The sequence below is a fragment of the Saccopteryx leptura genome, chromosome 4 (genome assembly GCF_036850995.1).
Source record: "Saccopteryx leptura isolate mSacLep1 chromosome 4, mSacLep1_pri_phased_curated, whole genome shotgun sequence".
In the NCBI taxonomy this organism is placed as follows: Eukaryota; Metazoa; Chordata; class Mammalia; order Chiroptera; family Emballonuridae; genus Saccopteryx; species Saccopteryx leptura.
Genome location: NC_089506.1, coordinates 29,601,038 through 29,622,402, shown reverse-complemented (window position 1 = coordinate 29,622,402; position 21,365 = coordinate 29,601,038). Strand labels below are relative to the sequence as shown.

The following is a 21,365-nucleotide window of genomic DNA, read 5'->3' as shown; positions in this document are numbered from 1 at the left end:
AACATTCATACAATCTCGATGTATCACACCACAGATTACTTTATAATTACAAAGAAGAGTTTCTTTATAATGGAGAAATCTAGGAGATACCTTCTCTTTACCCAGTTAGTCAAATTTAGGATCACCAACAATAATAAAAAAACAAACAGTATCTTATGCCTATTGATTTGAACCATAAAAAAACACACATTATCACCCTGGCCGGTTGGCTCAGCGGTAGAGCGTCAGCCTGGCGTGCGGGGGATCCGGGTTCGATTTCCGGCCAGGGCACATAGGAGAAGGGCCCATTTGCTTCTCCACCCCCCCTCTCCTTCCTTTCTGTCTCTCTCTTCCCCTCCCGCAGCCAAGGCTCCATTGGAGCAAAGATGGTCCGGGCGCTGGGGATGGCTCCTTGGCCTCTGCCCCAGGCACTAGAGTGGCTCTGGTCGCAACAGAGCGACGCCCGGAGGGGCAGAGCGTCGCCCGTGGTGGGCGTGCCGGGTGGATCCCGGTCGGGCGCATGCGGGAGTCTGTCAGACTCTCTCTCCCCGTTTCCAGCTTCAGAAAAATACAAAGAAAAAAAAAAAAACCCACACATTATCATCAATATTTTTGCCAAAAATGTTTCATCTGAACCCAATCATGAAGAAACAATCAGATAAATGTTGTGAACCCTGAGAAAGAAGATACCTACACTAAGAAGGGCTCCTGGTGGCTAACAGCCTAGCAGCCATCTTCTATACAGGGCCCTCTCAGTATGCTGCACTTGACTCAACTGTCTGTCTGCACTGTGTTTTTGCCATCTGAGCCAGCCCTTAAAAAGGTTCCTGGAACCCTCTTTTAACCAATAGGACTGAGTGAGCCTTTCCTCATCCAATCAGAGCTGTGTAGCTCCAACCAACCACAGCAACTCTATTCTGACCAATAAGGAAAGTGCTTTTTGGGCCAATCAAACAGAAAGGATTTCAAACCCTCATTTGCATTGAGAAAAGACCAATCAAGAACCTGGGGTGGGGACTGCTATCCACATAAGCTAGCTCCCCAGTTACTCAGAGTGTACTTTTCCTTTCCACTGAAGATCACAGCTCTCTGGCTGAGCTAAAACAGAAAAGATGTCTATGGAGCAGAGCAAAGCAGAGCAGTCTAGCTGGAGAGGGGTCCGGCCCCAGGGCTGTTTCATAGCTAAGCTGTTTCACAGCTGTCCTTATCACAGTTGAGCTGTTTTGCGCTAAATAAAGTTTCCTTCTTCACTGCACCCCAAATTGGGGATTCCTATTGGCCTTGAATTGGCACAAACAACCATTGGTTAACATGCAAATTGGGAACATCATGCTAAAACTGTTTAGGTCCCTCAAAAAACATTTTTTCCTTTAAAATTTTAAATGTCAAAAAATAATCCCAGATAACAGACAAAAGAAACATTACAACTAAATGTAATGTGCAATCCTTGATCAAATTCTGGAAGGAAGGAAAAACTATGAAGGATATATTAAGACAATAATGGTCCTGGCCAGCTGGCTCAGTGGTAGAGTATCAGCCCAGTGTATGGACATCCCAGGTTCAATTACAGGTCAGGGGACACAGGAGAAGTGACCATTTGCTCCTCCACCTTTACCCTTTCTCTCTCCCTCTCTCTCTCTCTCTCCCTCTCCTGCAGCCATGGCTCAGTTGGAGCAAGTTGGCCCGGGGCGCTGAGAATGGCTCCATGGCACTAAAAGAGTTTGGTTGCTAACCAATTGAGCAATGGCCGCAGATGGGCAAAGTACTCCCTCCCTTCCCATACGGGGCTTGCAGGGTGGATCCTGGTCGGGACACATGTGGGAGTCTGTCACTCTGCCTCCCTGCTTCTCACTTAAGAAGAAGTAAATAAATAAAGACAATAATAACACCAAAAATATATATATAGGGGTGAGTGGGCAAACGTTGGTTTACAGTTATAATACAACAGTACAATAATAATAATACAATAATAAACTATACTTCACATACAACTGTAAGCCTACTTTTGCCCACCCCATACACTGTATATAGCAGAATACAAATTGTATATATTAGATAGCTGTATTGCACTAACATTAAAAAAAAAAAAAATTTTTTTTTCCCTGAAGTGAGAAGTGGGGAGGCAGAGACAGAATCCCACATGCGCCGACCAGGATCCACCCGGCAAGCCCACCAGGGGGCGAGTCTCTGCCATCTGGAGTGTTGCTCCACTGCAACCAGAGCCATTCTAGCGCCTGAGGCAGAAGCCATGGAACCATCCTCAGCACGAGCCAACTTTGCTCCAATGGAACCTTGGCAGCAAGAGGGGAAGAGAGAGATAGAGAAAGCAGAGGGAAAAGGGTGGAGAAGCAGATGGGCGCTTTTCTTGTGTGCCCTGGCTGGAAATTGAACCTGGGACTTCCACAGGCTGGGCCGATGCCACTGAGCTAGCCAGCCAAGGCCAAAAATTTTTAAGCATGGTTACCATATTGTGGTTATGAGACAATATTGGGTAAATTATAATGTCTAATTTGGTCTCACATAGCATAGAGGGGAAAGGATAGATATGGGGAGATAAAGCAAATGTAGCAAAATATTAATTGGCAAATCTAGGTGATGAATAAACAGATGTTCATTGTACAATTTGGATTTTTCTGTATGTTTGAAAATTTCAAAATAATAATCTGGGAAAAAATAAACTAAGAGAAAAAAACAAATCTAACAGAGCACACCTCCTTTTAAGCCACTTTTAATGCAGGGGAAAAAAAAGTACGTTGGGAGGGGACCCTCTGCTGACTCCTGCAGTTTACAGGATTAAGTCCTAGTTTCTCTGTCAGTAGAAAAGGCCTTTGACCTAAGTCTGATCCTGACTATGTTGATCTCACTACACATCCTATACCAGTGTCTTTCAAACTGTAGGCTGCTATTAGTAGATTATTGGTAAAAACTATTCTATAGACTAGAATAGAAAATGTCAGAGTTCAGAAGGAAAAGATCAGAGGGTAAGCTTCATTAGATAAAACTTATTTGTTTTAAATGAAAGTGCATAGGTATAAATGTGTATTAGGTCACAAAGTAATCTCCATCATTACAAAATTTACTTAATTTTCATACTTCTTACCATGAATCACCATAGGAAGGACTCATGGATAGAATTATCATCTAATTTAAAATTCTGACTTCAATCATGTTTTTCCAGTTTAGTAATAAAAAATCATTGTTTTAAATAAGAGGCATGCGTAAACTGACTACCTTTTCCCATGACAAAAATCTATGATGGAATCTATAAAAAACAGCTCAGCAAGGCTGAGAGGGTTCACCTGGAGCTCTGATTATTAACTGTCGGCTAGACAGTTATTTGCTTCTATAAAGCCAACCAAAATTTTAAGGATTCATCCTACTAATAGCTAAGATCAGTGACATAATGTACACACGCTAGGAAGTTAGAAAATTGCATGTAATAAGAACAATGTAACCACTGAATCTAATAATATATTCATAAATATTGGAGGGAAAGTACTTATTGTTAAAGAGTATTTGTAGGCGCTCCACCTGATTCTTTGGTATAACTGTAATAACATTAATTGCAATTTCTACCTTATCTTTGGAGAACATTGTTTTTGGATGCTCATCTTGTGTTCGGGACTGCCACGTTAGGTTGGCCAAAGCACTAAGGCACATTTCCTTCAAGTCTATCAGAAACAACAAGAAAAAGTTATCTAGATTTTCTTACCAAAAGAATATTCAACTATATGGTCTACAAACTAACAATTATAGCACCAAAAAGTAATCAACTGATCTGAAATGGACAATAGCTATTATTCAGAGCTAAACCCCAATGCATCTTTTACCAGCTACCAGGCAAGGGTTCCCTGATTCTGCAAGCCCAAATCCTTTTTCCTTCCTAGTAACCAGAGGACAATTCTTTTGCAGTAATCCTGAGTACTTCTGTCTTACTTGCTTGCTTCCGGAGGAAATAGGTATTCCCACTATGATGGCACACATTGCAGTGAAAACTGTAGTTGGTCATGAAAGGTAGACAGGATCTGCAGAACAGTCAAATTGTAAAAACATTAGTGAACTTTGGAACACATACTTCTTTATGAGAAGTAAAACAATAGTGAAAGTTATACAGTAATGTTAATATATTAATATAACTTTAAAACTTAAAACGGTCACCAGAATCAAAACATGGCTATTGTTTTTACAAATAGCAAAATTTTTTTGTCACAATTTTTTTTTTTTTTTTTTTTGGTGGGCCATTCTGTTTATTGGTGTCTCACCAAGACAGGCAAACCACAAGAAAAGCCAAGGGAAAGCAGAAAAGCAAGAGATCAGGGAGGCCTCTGCAATGGTGACAGCAGGAACTGAGAGATGTCACAAATATTTAATAAGATATTATCTAGCATAGTGGATAATTCAGCATTTGGAATGTTCCCACTGGCACCTTTTCTGAGCTAGATCATTATATACTGCTCACAAAAATTAGGGAATATTTCAAAATGGATATGAAGCCATAAAATATCCCCTAATTTTTGTGAGCAGTATAGTTTGAGTATCTAAAAAGAGTATGCCAGATGAGCTGTGGGAGAAGACAAAGTAGTCTCTTTAAATATATTTATATTTACGCCTGGTCGGATAGCTCAGTTGGTTAGAGCATCGGGCTGAAGCACAGAGGTTGCCGGTTTGATCCCTGGTCAGGGCACATACAGGAACAGACTGATGTTCCTGTCTGTCTCTCTTTCTCTCCCTTCCTCTCTGGCTAAAATCAATCAATAAATTAAAAAATAAATAAATAAATAAATTTATATTTAAATATTTGTCATTTTAGTTATCTTTAAATATCTCTTTATAGTGCCATATTATATTGTTAGAAAGAGTGGAGAGAATGTATGAAAACATTATTTAAAAATGTAAATAATTATTCAAGAAGACAACAAAGAAATCACAAAACATTACTTGTCCCATTACCAAATGAACCCTACAGATGGTAATTAGTCTGTAAGAATTTAAAGGACCCAAGTAGTATCTTTGAATTTAAGAGTTAGGAAAATTTTTTCCAAGATTTAAGTTATAAACTAGATTTAGAAGGATGAGTCATTTTTCTTTTCTATAGGTGAACTATGTGTAGAGACGAGAAAGTAACAAACTAAATGGCAAAGAGGCACACTGGTATTAAGTTTGTCCAGGAGAGAGGATTTGGTAAGAAAATAAAGCTTGAAATGTAGAAAGTATGAGGCCTTCAGGTGGGTAATGGATAGTTGTTGAAGGGGAATGACATGGTTCAAATAAGTTTAATAACAGCATGGGTCTGAAGGGAAGAACAGATCAGAAAAGCCAAATATATATAAAAAGCTTTTGTATATAAAAGCAGTCCCAACAGAAGGTAAAAAAAAGGCCTCACCAAGAGTGATATTAATACAAATGAAAACGGCAAGCAAATGTAGAAAAGGAGAAAACCGGTCAAGCGTGGTGGCTGAGAGAATGAATGGGGATTGGGAGGTGCTCCGGAAGTGGAGTTCTCCCCACTTAAGACAGCTTGCATCACAGAGGAAAGCTCTGGGAGAGGGGAATTCAGGGGCAAGATAAAACCTGTCTGTCTGAAGACAGAGGAGAAGCCAGCAGAAGGAGAGAGACTGCCTATGGCAGGGACTGAGAAACTGATGCGGTAGAGAAGGAAAGCATGGTGCTGGCTGCCCTGAGAGATCAGACAGGGAGAACGCAGTCTTGAAACAAAAAGTAACAGAAAAATGAAAGATTGGTTTAAGTTGGAAGAGAAAAAATCAAAATAAAGACAGGTTTATCTTGGACTCTGCTGAAACTAGCTTAAGGCATCCTCCAAAATAAGGTTCCCAAGTGTGTGCCCATGGCTACCAGTCAAGGAATTAAGAAACATTTTTATGAAAGTTAAGACTGAGTTTCCTGCCTGGCCAAATAGCTCAGTTAGTTCGAGTATCATCCATATACGTCAAGCTTGCTGGTTGGATCCCTGGTCAGGGCACATACAGGGATCAACCAATTGTCTGACCGGTGGTGGCACAGCGGACAGAGCATCGACCTGGGACGCTGAGGTCCAGGTTCGAAACCCCGAGGTCACTGGCTTGAGCATTGGCTCATCCAGCTTGAGCACAGGGTCCCCAGCTTGAGTGTGGGATCATCAATATGATCCCATGGTCACTGGCTTGAAGCCCAAGGTTGCTGGCTTGAAGCCCAAGGTTACTGGCTTGAAGCCCAAGGTTGCTGGCTTGACTAGAGCCCCCCCACCCCACATCCCTGCCATCAAGGCACATATGAGAAGCAATCAATGAACGACCCAAGTGGTACAACTACGAGTTGATACTTCTCATCTTTCTCCCTCTAACCGCCCCCCCCAAAATCCACAAACCAATGAATGCATAAATAGAACAACAAATCAATGTTCCTCTTTCTCTCCCCTACCTCTCTCTCTGAAATCAATTTAAAAATTAAAATATTAAATAAATAAAAAAGACTGTGTCCCTTTACTTCTCTCTAGAATCCCTTCCGTTAAACAGCCCGTTGTGATAAACTCACAAAAGGCAAAGCCTTTTTCAGAGGTAGGTAGGTAGCGTTATTTAATTCAAAAATAATACAGTTATTGAATTCAAACACAATCAGATATTTAGGGCAACAGCCTTTTTCACATCCTCCTAGTTCACTTCCTCTCCTCAGGCGTGTAAGATAAGCTGTCCCATTTTATTGGGTTTTAGGTGTAACTTTTCAAGTTCAGGTACAAACTTGTCTCTGCCAAAACTCTGAACTGTGGTTTGACTCTTCCCTGGATTGCTCCAAGTTACCTCTCCTGGTAAATTTCCTTTAAAAGGTCCTGTCTATCTAAATCAATCTTCATTGGCCAAACTGGACAGATTTTAGGTCTTTTCTAAGTGACATTTACTTGCTAGTTTATTATCCCTATTGATCTTCCTACCAAGATCAATTTTTCCTAATCCTTCAGTTATTTTTTCTTTCGTAAACATCCTATCCTAAATCACCAGTCAGATGTTAATTGGAATATTAGCATTTCTAAAACCCACTTTCACTTTTTAACTAGTAAGCATTCTACAAATTACAAATGAGGGTATTCTTCACAATCCCACCCAAAGAAATTAATTTAATAATGCAGACTTATTGCTATTATTTTTTTAGAGAGAAAGAGAGAGAGAGAGAGAGAGAGAGAAGGGGGGAGGAGCGGGAAGCATCAACTAGTAGTAGTTGCTTCTCATATGTGTCTTGGTGGGGCAAGCCCAGGGTTTTGAACCAGTGACCTCAGCATTCCAGATCGACGCCTTATCCACCACTGTGCCACCACAGGTCAGGCTCATTTAAAATTTTTAAAAACCAGTTTTAAAGAGAGAGAAAGGCAAAGTAAAAAAGAAACATTGATTTTTAAAAAAAAAAATTAAATTTAATGGGGTGACAATGATCAGTAAGAGTACAGAGGCTTCAGGTGACCATCTCTACAGCATTTGAGGAAACACTGACTTGTCCCACTTATTTATGCATTCATTGGTTGATTCTTGTACATGTCCTGACTGAGAATTGAAACTGTAACCTTGGTATTTCTGGATGACACTGTAAACAACTGGGCTACCTGGCCAGGGCCAATGAAGTCTTATTTTGATAAAGTCTTATCTAAATTTACTTGTATAATACGGACCATAAGCAACATCATAGAAAGCCAACAGTACAATTACTATCATAGGCAATGAGTTAGTAATTGTCATTTGCTAGCTGTTGATAAGGAAAGAAGCCTTTCATTCTTAACCAATCATAAAATGATTTTAATCCACTATAAGAGGTAAAAGATTAGAAATAGGTTTTGCTGAGGAAAGAACTCAGGACACCTAAAGGGAATGAGTTAAAAGCAAAAGCTAAAAGGATGGCCCAGGCATGGAGAGTCATCTTAAATTTCTGATACCAGGCTTTGTCCACCACATACACCAACCCTTTCCCCCAAACCCACAACACACAATCCAAAATTTAAAGACACTGTCTCAAATCTGTTTATATCAGCGGTTCTCAACCTGTGGGTCGCGACCCCGGGGGGGTTGCCTAAAGCCATCGGAAAATAGATAATGCATATCAGGTATTTACATTCCAAATCATAACTGTAGCAAAATTACAGTTATAAAGTAGCCACCAAAATTATTTTTTGGTTTAGGGTCACCGCAACATGGCAACATGAGGAACTATATTGCGGGGTCACGGCATTAGAAAGGTTGAGAACCACTAGTTTATATAATACTTTGTAACTGAACAGTTTTTGTCTCAACAGGGATACTATTTATCATCATAGCTATTAGGGCTGTACTCTCAGGAGGCAGAAAACATGCTCAGGAGATTAAAACAACTCCTGATTCAAATTTCATTACTAGAGATACAGGAAGAACTACATATTTGTCTACAAACTATTCACCTTGAACATGTTGAGATCTATTTTACAGAGTGATTTTTACAAAAAATACTCACGAGGTATCTATGCCAAAGGTGTCTGCTGTGAACCATTTTGTACATATCCCACACTGCAGCTCAACTTCTCCCAACTGTCGGCCATTCTCTTCATCCACAGAGCCTGTTTGAGTATCCATCACCTCGGAAGTGTCCCCAGCACCTTCCTGTGTCCAGAAAGCAATTAGAAAACCAAGTTAGTTTACCTGATTGTATTTCTGACTCGCTTAAAAACTTAAAAAACCAAAACCTATTCTGCCTTGCAAACATCCAAATAGAAATACTTACTAGTGTATCTTTTCCATTAGAGGACTCTGTCTCCAAACCACCACTTACATCAACAGAGTTTGCATCCCTGTAAGATAATGAAAGCACTCAAGTAAAAATCTTCAAGAGTAACAAACCTCAGAACACCTATTCCCAAAGATGATGATCAAAGTATTGCTCAACTTCACACTCAGCTTTTTCAGCTAAACCCATTCTCAGGCTCGATGCCCAGGGTCAGGAAGATTGTGGCTCGGGCAGACATAGGCCCATGGGGCATAGGGAAGCCTATTCGGACCTTACAGACAAATCTGCACGGGATGGAATTGATTTTCTGGGAGAGGATCGCAGACGTGCAGCTCTCACACTCTGTTGCAGAGGGTCTGCCACTTCTTTCAGCCTGGCAATGCAAAGGTGGTTTCTTCTCTGGGGCATTTGAAGGGTTCCTGCTAGAAGACTGCGCTTTCAGCCCCCCAGCCGAGGTGCAGGGACCCGAGACAGGACAAGAAACTTGGCTCTTACAGACCTTAAAAGGTGCAGAAAGGGGCGTAGTCTAGGTTACAGTTCAGAGGGGACGGGCCAAGCGGAGGGCGGGACTACGGTCCCGGAGGGGGCAGGGCGAGCCGTTGGCGCAGGACCTAAGTTCGGAAGGGGCGGGCAGCAGGGTTCCCGGGAGCCGCGGGATTCCAAGAGGGGCGGGCCTCCCTTCCCGTGTCCTCCTGTGGTTGCAGGACGTTTTACCCGCTTTCGGCCTCTCCGGAACCGGGCTCCGCTGCTGGAGCAGCAGATGTCCCTTCCCCGGCTGGAGCGGCTGCTGCCGGTACTACCGGCTTCGTCTCCCCTTCCTCCGTTGATGTTGCATTTGCAGCCGCCGCTGGGCCAGGTGCTGCACCTACTCCAGTAGGTGCAGTTCCCGCCGCCGCCATCACTGCCGCCTCCTACACTTCTCGCGAGAATACTCTTATCCGTCTCGTGCGAGTTGCTGATTGGCTCTGTAGCCTTCAAATAGTAAAGGCCCTTGGTGGGCCCATTGCCTGCCTGACTGGGGCGTACTCCCGGCCCACTTTTAGGTCCCGCGGGCAGGCAGAAGTGGGCGGGGCGTCGGGTACTGAAAAAAGCTCTTATAGTGGGATTTCCGCTAGCGCTTACTTCATTCCAGCGGAGGGCGCTGCGTGTTTTCGTGACCGACACTGGAGTCACCGCGCGGATGAGGCGCTCAGAGAGCTCTGGCTGCGTGCATGAACGCTGTGGTGTGCATTGCAAACGTTCTTCACCTTTAAATGTGGGAAGCGTCTTCTAGAAAGACGAGCACTGCCCGCCCCGCCCCAGAAGTAGTTTAATTTTTGTACTGCCCTAATGATCTGCCACTTTGCGCACGGTTCCAAGTGGCCGCTATGGGTGGGAGCCTACAAAGTCCGAATCTAGAGCCTCAGCTACGAGGCGAGGCAAGGGCCGGGGAGGGGATGTGGATGGCGTATCCGGGGGTGGGGTGTGGGTAGGGTGCAAGAAACATTGTAGTCTGGAAGCTGCAAGCCGCTTAATACTGTAAGAGGGGGGAAATGAAGCCGGAAAGTTAGGGAGTCAGGTGCAGGGGGCCTTAAGAGTTGAGAGGAACTTGGTCCGTAGAGGAAGGAACAGGTGTGGACTGCAGGTAAGAATTTGAGGAATCAGCGTCAAAGTTGATAGGTGAGGTCATTGGAGTGGAATCCTGCAGAGCCATGGTCTTCAAACTGGAGAATACAAACCCCTATAAGTATTCGGGCCAGGAAAGTTTCCAAGAAATCAGTGTTGACCACCTAATTCCTAAAAAGTTGCCCAAGGATGCGCCTCTGTCCCACTTTAAAAAATGTGGGTGTGGAGGGCTACTCCTTTCTAATCCTGCATCGAATCATACTATCATGTATCACCCCAGCGTGTACAAACTTCTGGGACACCAGCCACACAAACAATGGGAAAAGTGGAGATATTTTGATTTCCCATTGATTCTCAGCTAACTTGTTTTCAACAAAACTGAAGGAGGACCTAACTGAATTACCAGCTGCTAGATTGTTAAAACACTGTTGGTGCCCTGGCTGGACCCCTCGGTTGGTTAGTGTGGTCCCCGGATGCCAAGGTTGCAGGTTTGATCCCTGGGCACTGCCTATACAGGAACAGATAGATATTTCTGTCTTCCTCTCCCACTACCCCCCTTCCATTCACTCTAAAATCAGTAAATAAATTTTAAAAAAATAAGCAAATTCTGTTTCATTAGAGTTGCATCTCCAATAAAATTTTAATTTTTATGTTTAATTATCCAAATTTATAATATATTTATTTGATCAATTGTATACTCAGTAATGCAAACAAGAAGAAGTATTTTAACATTGAAGCCTTATGGATGCAGGAAACTTTAAAAAAAATTTTTTTTAAAGTTTTATTTATTTATTCATTTTAGAGTGGGGGACGAGAGAGAGAAGGGGGAAAGGAGCAGGAAATATCAACTCCCATATGTGCCTTGACCAGGCAAGCTCAGGATTTCGAACTGGCAACCTCAGTGTTCCAGGTCAATGCTTTATCCACTGCGCCACCACAGGTCAGGCAGGATTTTTTTTTTTTTTTTTTTTTTTAACAGAGATAGTCAGTGAGAGGGATAGACAGGGACAGACAGACAGAAACGGAGAGATGAGAAGCATCAATCATTAGTTTTTCGTTGCGCATTGCGACACTTTAGTTGTTCATTGATTGCTTTCTCTTATGTGCCTTGACCATGGGGCTACAGCGTGGGGCTACAGCAGACCGAGTAACCTCTTGCTCGAGCCAGCGACCTTAGGTCCAAGCTGGTGAGCTTTTGCTCTAACCAGATGAGCCTGCGCTCAAGTTAGCGACCTCAGGGTCTCAAACCCGGGCCCTCTGCATCCCAGTCCGATGCTCTATCCACTGCACAACCGCCTGGTCAGGCAGGAATGTTTTTTTAATTTCAACTTTTATACATTTCTTTATTGCAAAGGAATATTATATACTTTCTAGTATAGAAAAGATATATACACATATGTGTTGCCTATATATTGTGTAGATATGTATATAACATTTTATCTTAGGGAAGGAGAATGGAATTCTGATTTTAAAGAGAAAATGAGATGATGTACAATTTTCAACTATTCATGTATTTTTTGAGTAGATGATGGCAGGTATCAAGTCACTAGTTTTATTTTAGTTTAGTTTTATTAAAAAATGCTGATGTTTATACTCTGCCTGAAATCCACTGCAGCTAATTTACAATAATAAACAATGCACTGACCTGTAGTGGCGCAGTGGATAAAGCGTTGACTTGGAAATGCTGAGGTCGCCGGTTCCAAACCCCGGGCTTGCCTGGTCAAGGCACATATGGGAGTTGATGCTTCCAGCTCCTCCCCCCTGTCTCTCTCTCCTCTCTGTCTCTCTGTCTCTCCTCTCTAAAATGAATAAATAAAAATAAACAATGCTAACAAAATTTTGGTAACCACTAATTTAGAAGAATGTCTTTTAAATATTTTGATGACAACTTACATAAAAATACATATTGCAGTTGACTCAGTGTGCACATTATATTATTTACAATTGAAATAAAATATTCATGAAACAATTTGCACTTTGTATTATATCTTTTTATTTTAATGCCAGTAGTGACAGTACATTGATTTTTTTTTTTTTTTATAGAGACAGAGAGAGAGTCAGAGAGAGGGATAGATAGGGACAGACAGACAGGAACGGAGAGAGATGAGAAGCATCAATAATCAGTTTTTCGTTGGGAAACCTTAGTTCAGTGGTTCCCCAACCCCTGGGCCGCGGACCGGTACTGGTCCGTGGGCCATTTGGTACCAGTTTGCAGAGAAAGAATAAGTAACTTACATTATTTTTGTTTTATTTATATTTAAGTCTGGACAATGTTTTATTTTTTAAAAATGACCAGATTCCCTCTGTTACATCCATCTAAGACTCACTCTTGACGCTTGTCTCGGTCACGTGATACATTTATCCGTCCCACCCTAAAGGCCAGTCAGTGAAAATATTTTCTGACATTAAACCGGTCCGTGGCCAAAAAAGGTTGGGGACCACTGCCTTAGTTGTTTATTGATTGCTTTCTCATATGTGCCTTGACCGTGGGCCTTCAGCAGACCGAGTAACCCCTTGCTCAAGCCAGCAACCTTGGGTCCAAACTGGTGAGCTTTGCTCAAACCAGATGAGCCCACGCTCAAGCTGGCGACCTTGGAGTCTCAAACCTGGGTCCTCCACATCCCAGTCCGACACTCTATCCACTGCACCACTACCTGGTCAGGCAACAGTATACTAATTTGATGACCTCTTTAATTTGGGAAACAATGATGTAGCATTATTTTCAAAGGGCAGTGGTCTGGTGATTGAACCCTGGGGCATCACCTGCATTTTAAATAAAGCATGAACGACTTCAGTAGTAGAGTGAAGGGGGCAGAATTCACTTTGCAATGGATTGAGGAGTGGAGGGTAGAAGTAGAACTAAATTTTATAGACACATCTTTCCAGTTTTTTATAGACACATCTTTCCAGTTTTTATTTATTTTATTAAATTTATTGGGGTGACATTGGTTAATAAGATCATACAGGTTTCAAGTGTACATTTATATGATACATGATTCAGTGGTGGGATTAAAGTAATTTTATTTATTTATTTATTTATTTTTTGCGCCCGAAAGGAGGAAGTGAACCACTCTGTCGCTAGACAGCTACAGGTTTGAAGCCTGCACCCCAGACCACTGAGAATCATCTGGGCGGATTAAAATAATTTAACAGCTGCTTCTCTGCCCTGGTGACCATTATAAGTATAAAAAAAGATATACAGAAAGGTAGTTTAGTATTTCATGCATTTAATACTTAAACAAGAACAATAAAAGAGGTACACAAAACTAGATTAAAAGAGTTTTTAAATATTAATGAAAAAATATTAAATAATACCTAACAAAATAAAACAATAAAATTGCTATTTAAGATATTTTCATATTGCTTCTTGATTGGCATCCTCACTTGCAATTTTTTTCACCTATGGACAGAAAGGACATTACTGTGGATGCTTAGAATATGCTGTTGCACAGATAAATGTTTAAAAGGAGTAAGGAAATGGCCCTGGCCAGTTGCCTCAGTGGTAGAGTATTGGCCTGGCATACAGGAGTCCCAGGTTTGATTCCCGACCAGGGCACACAGGAGAAGCACCCTCCCTCTCTGTCTCTCTCTTCCCCTCCTGTAGCCAAGGCTCCATTGGAGCAAAGTTGGCCCAGGCGCTGAGGATGGCTCTGTGGCCTCTGCCTCAGGCACTAGAATGGTTCTGGTTGCGGCAGAGCGACGCCCCAGATGGGCAGAGCATCGCCCCATGGTGGGCATGCCGGGTGGATCCCGGTCAGGTGTATGCGGGAATCTGTCTGACTGCCTCCCTGTTTCCAACTTCAGAAAAATACAAAAAAAAAGGGGAGGGGGTAAGGAATGTAAATTTGTGATTTATACATTGGGCAGCTGCCCAGACGCCCACCTTAGAAAGAACCCTGATTACAAGTGCTATTTTAACCGATTTGCCAAACTCAACAAAAAATTAGGTATCAGTTCTGCCAAAGTGGTGCAAACCAGCTGTATCCCACCACTGACGTGATCTGTACATTGCATTATGTGCTCACCACCCAAAATCAAACCATCTGTCGTCATATATTTGGTCCCCTTTACCCTTTACTACCCTTTTCTATAAAGAAAAAACCTGAGTCAATGTAGCAAAATGCTGATGTTTGTGAAAGTGTGTTTTTGTTGCATGATTCTCTGCACTGTTTTGGTGTGTTTGAAATAGTCCCTAAGCAAATGTTTGGCTCTGAAGGAACGAGAACAATTGGATAGTAACTGGAAGGGAATGCAGGGTTGGAGAACAGGCTGATGAAACAGTTTTATTCATCAGTAGGGAGTGAGAGCTTGAAAATATAGGAAAGCCTGATCAGTGGTGGTGCAGTGGATAGAGTGTCAACCTGGGATGCTGAGGTCCCAGGCTCAGAATCCCGAGGTCACTGGCTTGAGTGCAGACTCATCTGGCTTGAGCTCAGGCTTACCAGCTTGAGTGTGGGGTCACCAGCTTGAGCCCATGCTTGGTCACTGGCTTGAGCCCAAAGGTTGCTGGCTTGAGCAAGGGGTCACTGGCTTGACTGGAGCCCCCGGGTCAAGGCATGTATGAATAGCAATTAATGAACTACTAAAGTGGCACAACTATGAGTTGATGCTTCTCATTTCTTTCCCTTTCTGTCTGTTTTTCTGTCTCTCTCTTGGAAAGAAGAAAGACGTACAGAAGGAAGGAAGGAAGGAAGGAAGGAAGGAAGGAAGGAAGGAAGGAAGGAAGGAAGGAAAGAGAAAGAAAGAAAGAAAGAAAGAAAGAAAGAAAGAAAGAAAGAAAGAAAGAAAGAAAAGAAAAGGAGGGAGGGAGGGAGGGAGGGAAGGAAGGAAGGAAGGAAGGAAGGAAGGAAGGAAGGAAGGAAGGAAGGAAGGGAGGGAGGGAGGGAGGAAGGGAGGGAGGAAGGGAGGGAGAAGGGAAAGAAAGAAGAAAATATAAGAGAGATGATGGTTGATAAAGCGGCTTTGTAAAGAAGGGGGCTGAGTCAACTTGCAGAGATAGAAAAGTTAGACTTGATGTCAAGAAGGGAATCTATTGATCTCCTGAGACCAGAGGGAAGAAGGAGGAAGGAATAAGGATGTCATTTGTAACTATTGTCAACATAAGCAACGTTTAAACGTGTAGAGAATTTTCTTGAGTTTATTTGAGCCAAACTGATAATTGCAGGAAAGCAAAATCTCCACAGATTGAGAAAATGCACCAGAGAATGGCAGTTTTACACCTTATTTTATGCATTACAATCAAAGGAGGAGGCGTAAGGGGTACAGGAAATTCATTGGTGGTAGATGAGGGAGGTGGGAGAAAGCAAAGTGGGGAAATCTCTGGGATTGGATAAAAAGTAAAAAGAATAGACACAGACTTCTTTTACATTTGTGGGTACAGGATAGTTAGAAGTTAAAAACACAATAGCAATAACAATGAGAAGTTTTGTGGTCTCTGCTCTGGTACAGTGAGGGGTCTGGAGAAAAGGAAATTACCCTGACGTTACAAAGGTAGGTTATCGCTGATGAAAAAAGACAACAGGCTCAGTTAAGGTACAGATTGACGTTTGTCAGAGAAGATACCAACCTAGGACATGACTACCCGCCGTGACTCACTTTTAGTTAGGAAGTTTTCTTTCAGACCATCCTATGTGGTTACTTTAGGTCTCCGAGTTTACGAGGCAGACTGGATACAGCAGCCAGCTGGAGGGAACTCATTGCCTTGCTGTGGGGAAAATACAGAGCCCATTCTCCTCTCTCTAATACAGTATTCAGATGCTCGCAGCTGTCATTCTTGAGTGCTGGGTTTATAAAGACAGCTTCTTATTCTTCTCTCTCTAGTTTCCAAATGTTCAACAGTGCACGTGTTGCTCAAATCAGAATAAAGGCTTTACAAAAGTGTTCTTTGTCCTCAGTTTTCTGCACCATGACTCACTTTTGTCCCTTTGGAGTTCTTCTTCTTGTTCCTTTGGAGTAGTTCTTCTTCTTCTTCTTCTTTTTCTTCTTCTTCTTCTTCTTTTTCTTCTTCTTCTTCTTCTTCTTCTTCTTCTTCTTCTTCTTCTTCTTCTTCTTCTTCTTCTTCTTCTTCTTCCTCTTCTTCTTCTTTCTTCTTCTTCTTTCTTCTTCTTCTTCTTTTTTTTTGAATGTTTATAGGAGTTTATTTGAGCCAAACTAATGACATATGTTAGAATGCGAGATCTCAAATGCTCCATCAATGTTCTCAGTTCTACTGCCTCTCGAGCCCTGCTTGTGTAGTTTTATCTCCTCATGAGGATGACCAGACCTGAATCTTCGTGTTTCAGGATTTCCCACTCCAGTCCGCCCTGGCTGATCCTTCGACACCTCCACCTCACCTCATCTGTCCTTAGGGAGCTACAAAAGGAAGGTTCTGACTGAACCACAGACTTCAATATAGTTACTCATTCAGATATTTACATTTTCATAATGTAGGTCCAAAGCCAGGGCCCTTTGCAACTCACATTACACTGGGTCCAAATACCCATCTGGTCACATACACTCAATGTAGCACCTGTGTGAGTGCTACACATGGCAGGCCAGCTGTCTGACAGGTCAGGATCTCCTTTAGGCTGATAATGTCCTGTTTGTGATGGCCCATTCTCAACCCTGCAGGAACAGGAAGGAAGCTGTCAAATCTGCCCTAAGAAAGAAAGAACTGGAGTCTCCAGGAGGGAGAGAGGAGGCAGTAGCTGATAGTTCTAAATAGAACATCCTGTCAACAGAGGAACTCAAGGTTGAGTGGCATTTTCAACTGTATCCTGACTACTGGCAAGAATACTCTTGCTAATTTACTCCTCCGTGGTTTGAGATCTCCTGAAACTAGGGCTGAATAGGTAGAGGTGGTGGACCAGAGGGCACACACATTACAAAGTGCCCACAGAAAAAAGTCTCCGCCTCTGGGCAGTGCAAAAGAGCTGATCTGGTTTAGATACCATCTATTGATACAGAGGAAAGGACAGCTGAAGTCATGCTATTTCCCCAGATCAGACCAGCAGCCCTAGCATAACTGGTCAGCGAGTTGAGTAAGGAAGAGTGTGGCCAAGTCCATCAGGCTCACAGAGTATTTGGGTGTCAACGCTCTCGTCTAGGAACTCAGAGCTTTCCAGTGTACTGTAAATGTCCCTTGTCTCAGTTAAGAGGCTCAGCTCAGGAGCTAGGAAGTACAGCTGTGGATGGTCTTCCTGGTGGTCCCTGAAGGGTTCTGATGCTGAAACTATCCAGGAACTGGGGATTACCTGAGTGACTCACTTATAGCCATAATAATGATGTAAATCTGAACTTATCCTATAAAGGCTAAGGGAGGAGTTTTTAACAATCGAGTCCTGACTGTGCTTTCAGAAGGCAGTCTTGCTTCTCCCATGACAGGGTGGAGTGCCTAGGAAAAGGTTTATATGTGACTTGATGGTGGAAGCTTGAGTTGAGGAGAGCCCTAAAAGGATAAACTTTGATGCTAGGTGGAGTGCCTTGGTGGTTAGAACCACCTGGTTACTGCTGGCGAGTGGAGGGTTGAGGGTCAGAGGGCAGTATGGCTGTACACATGGCTGTTTGGCTGGAGGAAGGAGGCAGGGTTCTAACTTGCTTGTCCCAAAGGAGGGAGCAGCACAGGAGTGTTCTCTACCCTGTTTCTGCCTGCAGAACACCTCTGGTCACCTTATCTGGAAAACGCTCTCAGTATTCTTCTCAGAGGATGAGAGTCCAGCGTCATAATCTTAAGCTAATGTGGAGAAGTGCACTCTGGTCTAGAATGCATGTGGCACCCTTCACTTTCCTTCACCTAAACAAATGGAACGGAGTAACTTTCTGACATGTACGCTTCTTCCCTTACTTTAATGAACACTTCCAGCAGGAGGCAGCACTATGTTGAGTATTGTAATGGAAAACTAAATAAAATTCCTCTTGAGAATTCAAGAATAAGGAACAAAAGAGGGCTCAGAGGGCTTCCTTTAAAACCAACTTCCCTGTCCTATGGCCTCTAAAAGTTGGGGGAAGGAGAGATTCCTCTCCACTTTGGCAATGTGGCCTCCCCCCCCCCCCCAGCAGAATACATTCAAGTCACATTAAAAAACCCCTGATCTTTAGGGGTCGTACTTTTCCCTGATTAACCAACATTTTTTTTACCTTCTCATGATCATTTAAACTGCTGCATTTGAGGTGGTTTGTTCAAGTTATTTCCAGAACCTGGGGTGTCTGCTGCCTGTCACCGGCGTGTTGGCTCTTCCATGCAGGATTAATTGTCCCCACCCACAACAAGGAGAAAATGTCCTCTGCTCAGAGGGGACAGGCAGGGTTAGCCATGCTAAATTCTGAACCTTATTTTGAGGAGGCCAGGTTTCTGATTTCAGCAACGAAAGCTGCATGCACACTGGAAGTTCAGGTCCCTATATGCCACTCATGCGCACTGGGTATGTTCCCGTTTGTTTTTGGCCTTCTCGCTGTTTGCTCTGTGCAGCTCCTAAACTGGCATTTCTTTCTGATCTCTCTTCTGAGTCACCCAGACCAGAAATCTCCACACTTCTCCTCCTTCCCCCTCACCAAGTGCTGTCGAGCCTTCTTTCCCAATGTAGCCTTTTCCCACGGACTTGGTTCAGCGTCTTCATGCATGTATGGAAAACCTGAGTGTTGACATTCCTCCAGCTATAACTGCTCTCCTGACCCCTGTATGGCAGGCCATTCATAACCAGGAAGGCACTCCCCAAATTAAAATCCTGCTCATCCTATCAAGTCCTTCTTCCTCTGTGAAGGGTTCTGATTCCCTTAACAAAATCACACATGGCTTCAGTTCCTAAAGGTATGTTACATCAGCTTCTGGAAGGCTTAGTTTTGTCCACTGCTCTCCCTAGTGCTTAGAACACTGCCTGCACATAGTAGGCACTCATTAAATAGCCCTTCCATAAGTGAGAAAATGCTATCAACCTTCTTTCACTCCTTTATCCTCCCACCCCCACTAAGTCTAAGCAACCTACTGAACATCTGAATAACCTCTAGTTCTTTCCTCCTAATTTAGCATAACCCCAATCTGTTACTGCCTTGTTCTAATAGATCCAACCAACATTCTAGTTGCCTGCAACGCAGAATCCAAACGGCCTATTAACCAGTGTTACCCCAATAAATTAAATTAAAAAAAAAAGGCCCAGACCTCAGTTCCAACCAATGCAGTATATAGAGAATGGGCTTTGGTGCTGGATAGAAGCTGGAATTCTAATTTTAACATGTACTAGCCATGGACTTGTATAAAATGGGAAAACACTTACTTTTAAGTGATAGGGCCCATAAATAAGATTATAATATAGCTCCGGAATACAGAAGGCATTCATTCAACTAATATTTTGTTTGTTTTGTTTCAATAATCTAATCCTATACTATCTAAATTTACCTTGTACTACCCGCCAACCCACTTCAGCGTCATATATCCCTACAGTCTGTATCTGTTCCAGACACCACGTCTTTGCTCAGTTTCTCCTGTAGCCTCCATATCCTTTTCACTCTTCAACTGCTCCTCTGTTGCTGACCTGTTACACCCTCACTTTTCTTATTCGCACTTAATCATGCCTCCTGGGGTTATTTTTTTCTTAGGTGTTTCTCTTGAAATTCTCTATATTGCCTTAAGGTCTAGCATCATGTTGGGCATGGATAAGAGGCTTGGCAAAGCCTTGTGGAATCAGAATGAGGTTGGATGTAGCTGGAGAAGACCACTGGCTGGGTCTATGAATGAACCCAGCTCTTCCTGAAGTACTGTTTTCAGACCTTGGGATTTCCTGGTTGGCCATGCGTCCTTGGACTTTCCTTAAGTTATTTCAACAATGATGAATGTCATACATAAAGGTGCCAGTAAAAAGATGGCCTCCAGCCATAGCTCACCTGGCTACCTGGGAGTTGGAGGGATGCCCACAGCTGTGCCAACAGCAGCATGGAGGTGGAAAATCACTGGAAGTTCAGGTCCCTATATGCCACTCATGCGCACTGGGTATGTTCCCGTTTGTTTTTGGCCTTCTCGCTGTTTGCTCTGTGCAGCTCCTAAACTGGCATTTCTTTCTGATCTCTCTTCTGAGTCACCCAGACCAGAAATCTCCACACTTCTCCTCCTTCCCCCTCACCAAGTGCTGTCGAGCCTTCTTTCCCAATGTAGCCTTTTCCCACGGACTTGGTTCAGCGTCTTCATGCATGTATGGAAAACCTGAGTGTTGACATTCCTCCAGCTATAACTGCTCTCCTGACCCCTGTATGGCAGGCCATTCATAACCAGGAAGGCACTCCCCAAATTAAAATCCTGCTCATCCTATCAAGTCCTTCTTCCTCTGTGAAGGGTTCTGATTCCCTTAACTCATGGCAGCAACGCAGCCACTACGCATTGGACAATCGCATAGCGTCTTGTGACTTTTCTGGTTGCCCTTTTATTACTATTCATAGAAGCTCTTATCTCCAGATCAAGTTGTCTCCGCCTTGGGGACACACATCATAGCTTAAAACATGTCTCTGTACTTCCTGGTTCACAGCACATGGCTCTGTCCCACAGTTGCCACGGGGTTTCCCAGCTGCAGAAACAGCGCTTTGGGTGAGCAGGCTGAACTGTGATGGTTTCCCAGAGCATCTCTACAAAAGCCTAAGGATGCCCTACACTGGGTTATTCCATTGGACCACGGGAGACTGAGCTGAGATGTTAACTTCCTCAGGAACAAGGAGTGTCATAGATCTCTGCTTTTCCACAGCATCTGGCCAGAATGATGTTCAATACCTGGACTTCCTGCAGGACACTTCTGTTCAGTGGGAAAGGTGCACAACTTGTGAACCAACTGTCTTATCGTCAGAGAAGCTGGTATTTCCCCGTCTCTTGGACCCTGAAATATAGAACCTAGAAGAGGAATGGGTCTGATCATGTAGACTTGTGAGCAAGGCCTCTGTTTGGATGTCAGGGTGGGAGAGAGTAAGATGCTTTCAATGGAAAGCCGAGGGTTTGAAAAGGTTGATCTGATCTCTCGTTTGATCCTAGTTGTTGTCTTTGCTTTGGTGGTGGTCCCTCCAGTGTCGCGCTTTTGTTTTATACAAAAACG

At 43.1% G+C, this 21,365-nt stretch overlaps 1 protein-coding gene and 1 non-coding gene across 10 annotated transcripts in view; both read right to left on the bottom strand.

Moving 5' to 3' along the window:
* The window catches only part of ASH2L (ASH2 like, histone lysine methyltransferase complex subunit), a 30,744-nt gene extending 21,123 nt beyond the window's left edge, over nt 1-9,621 (bottom strand). For 3 of the 9 annotated variants that reach the window (XM_066380334.1, XM_066380338.1, XM_066380336.1), the window contains exons 1-5: nt 9,430-9,621; nt 8,713-8,779; nt 8,446-8,597; nt 3,916-4,004; nt 3,556-3,650 (exon numbers count right to left, since the gene is read on the bottom strand). In XM_066380334.1, the coding sequence (XP_066236431.1) occupies nt 3,556-3,650; nt 3,916-4,004; nt 8,446-8,597; nt 8,713-8,779; nt 9,430-9,614 (588 nt within the window). In that variant the 5' untranslated portion in view covers nt 9,615-9,621. The other 6 variants (XM_066380335.1, XM_066380337.1, XM_066380342.1 and 3 more) reach the window with 5 other exon arrangements.
* A 3,745-nt stretch (nt 9,622-13,366) lies between these two features.
* TRNASTOP-UCA (transfer RNA opal suppressor (anticodon UCA)) lies at nt 13,367-13,453 on the bottom strand. The gene has a single exon. It is a non-coding gene; the product is annotated as a tRNA-Sec (tRNA).
* Between the last annotated feature and the right edge of the window lie 7,912 nt (nt 13,454-21,365).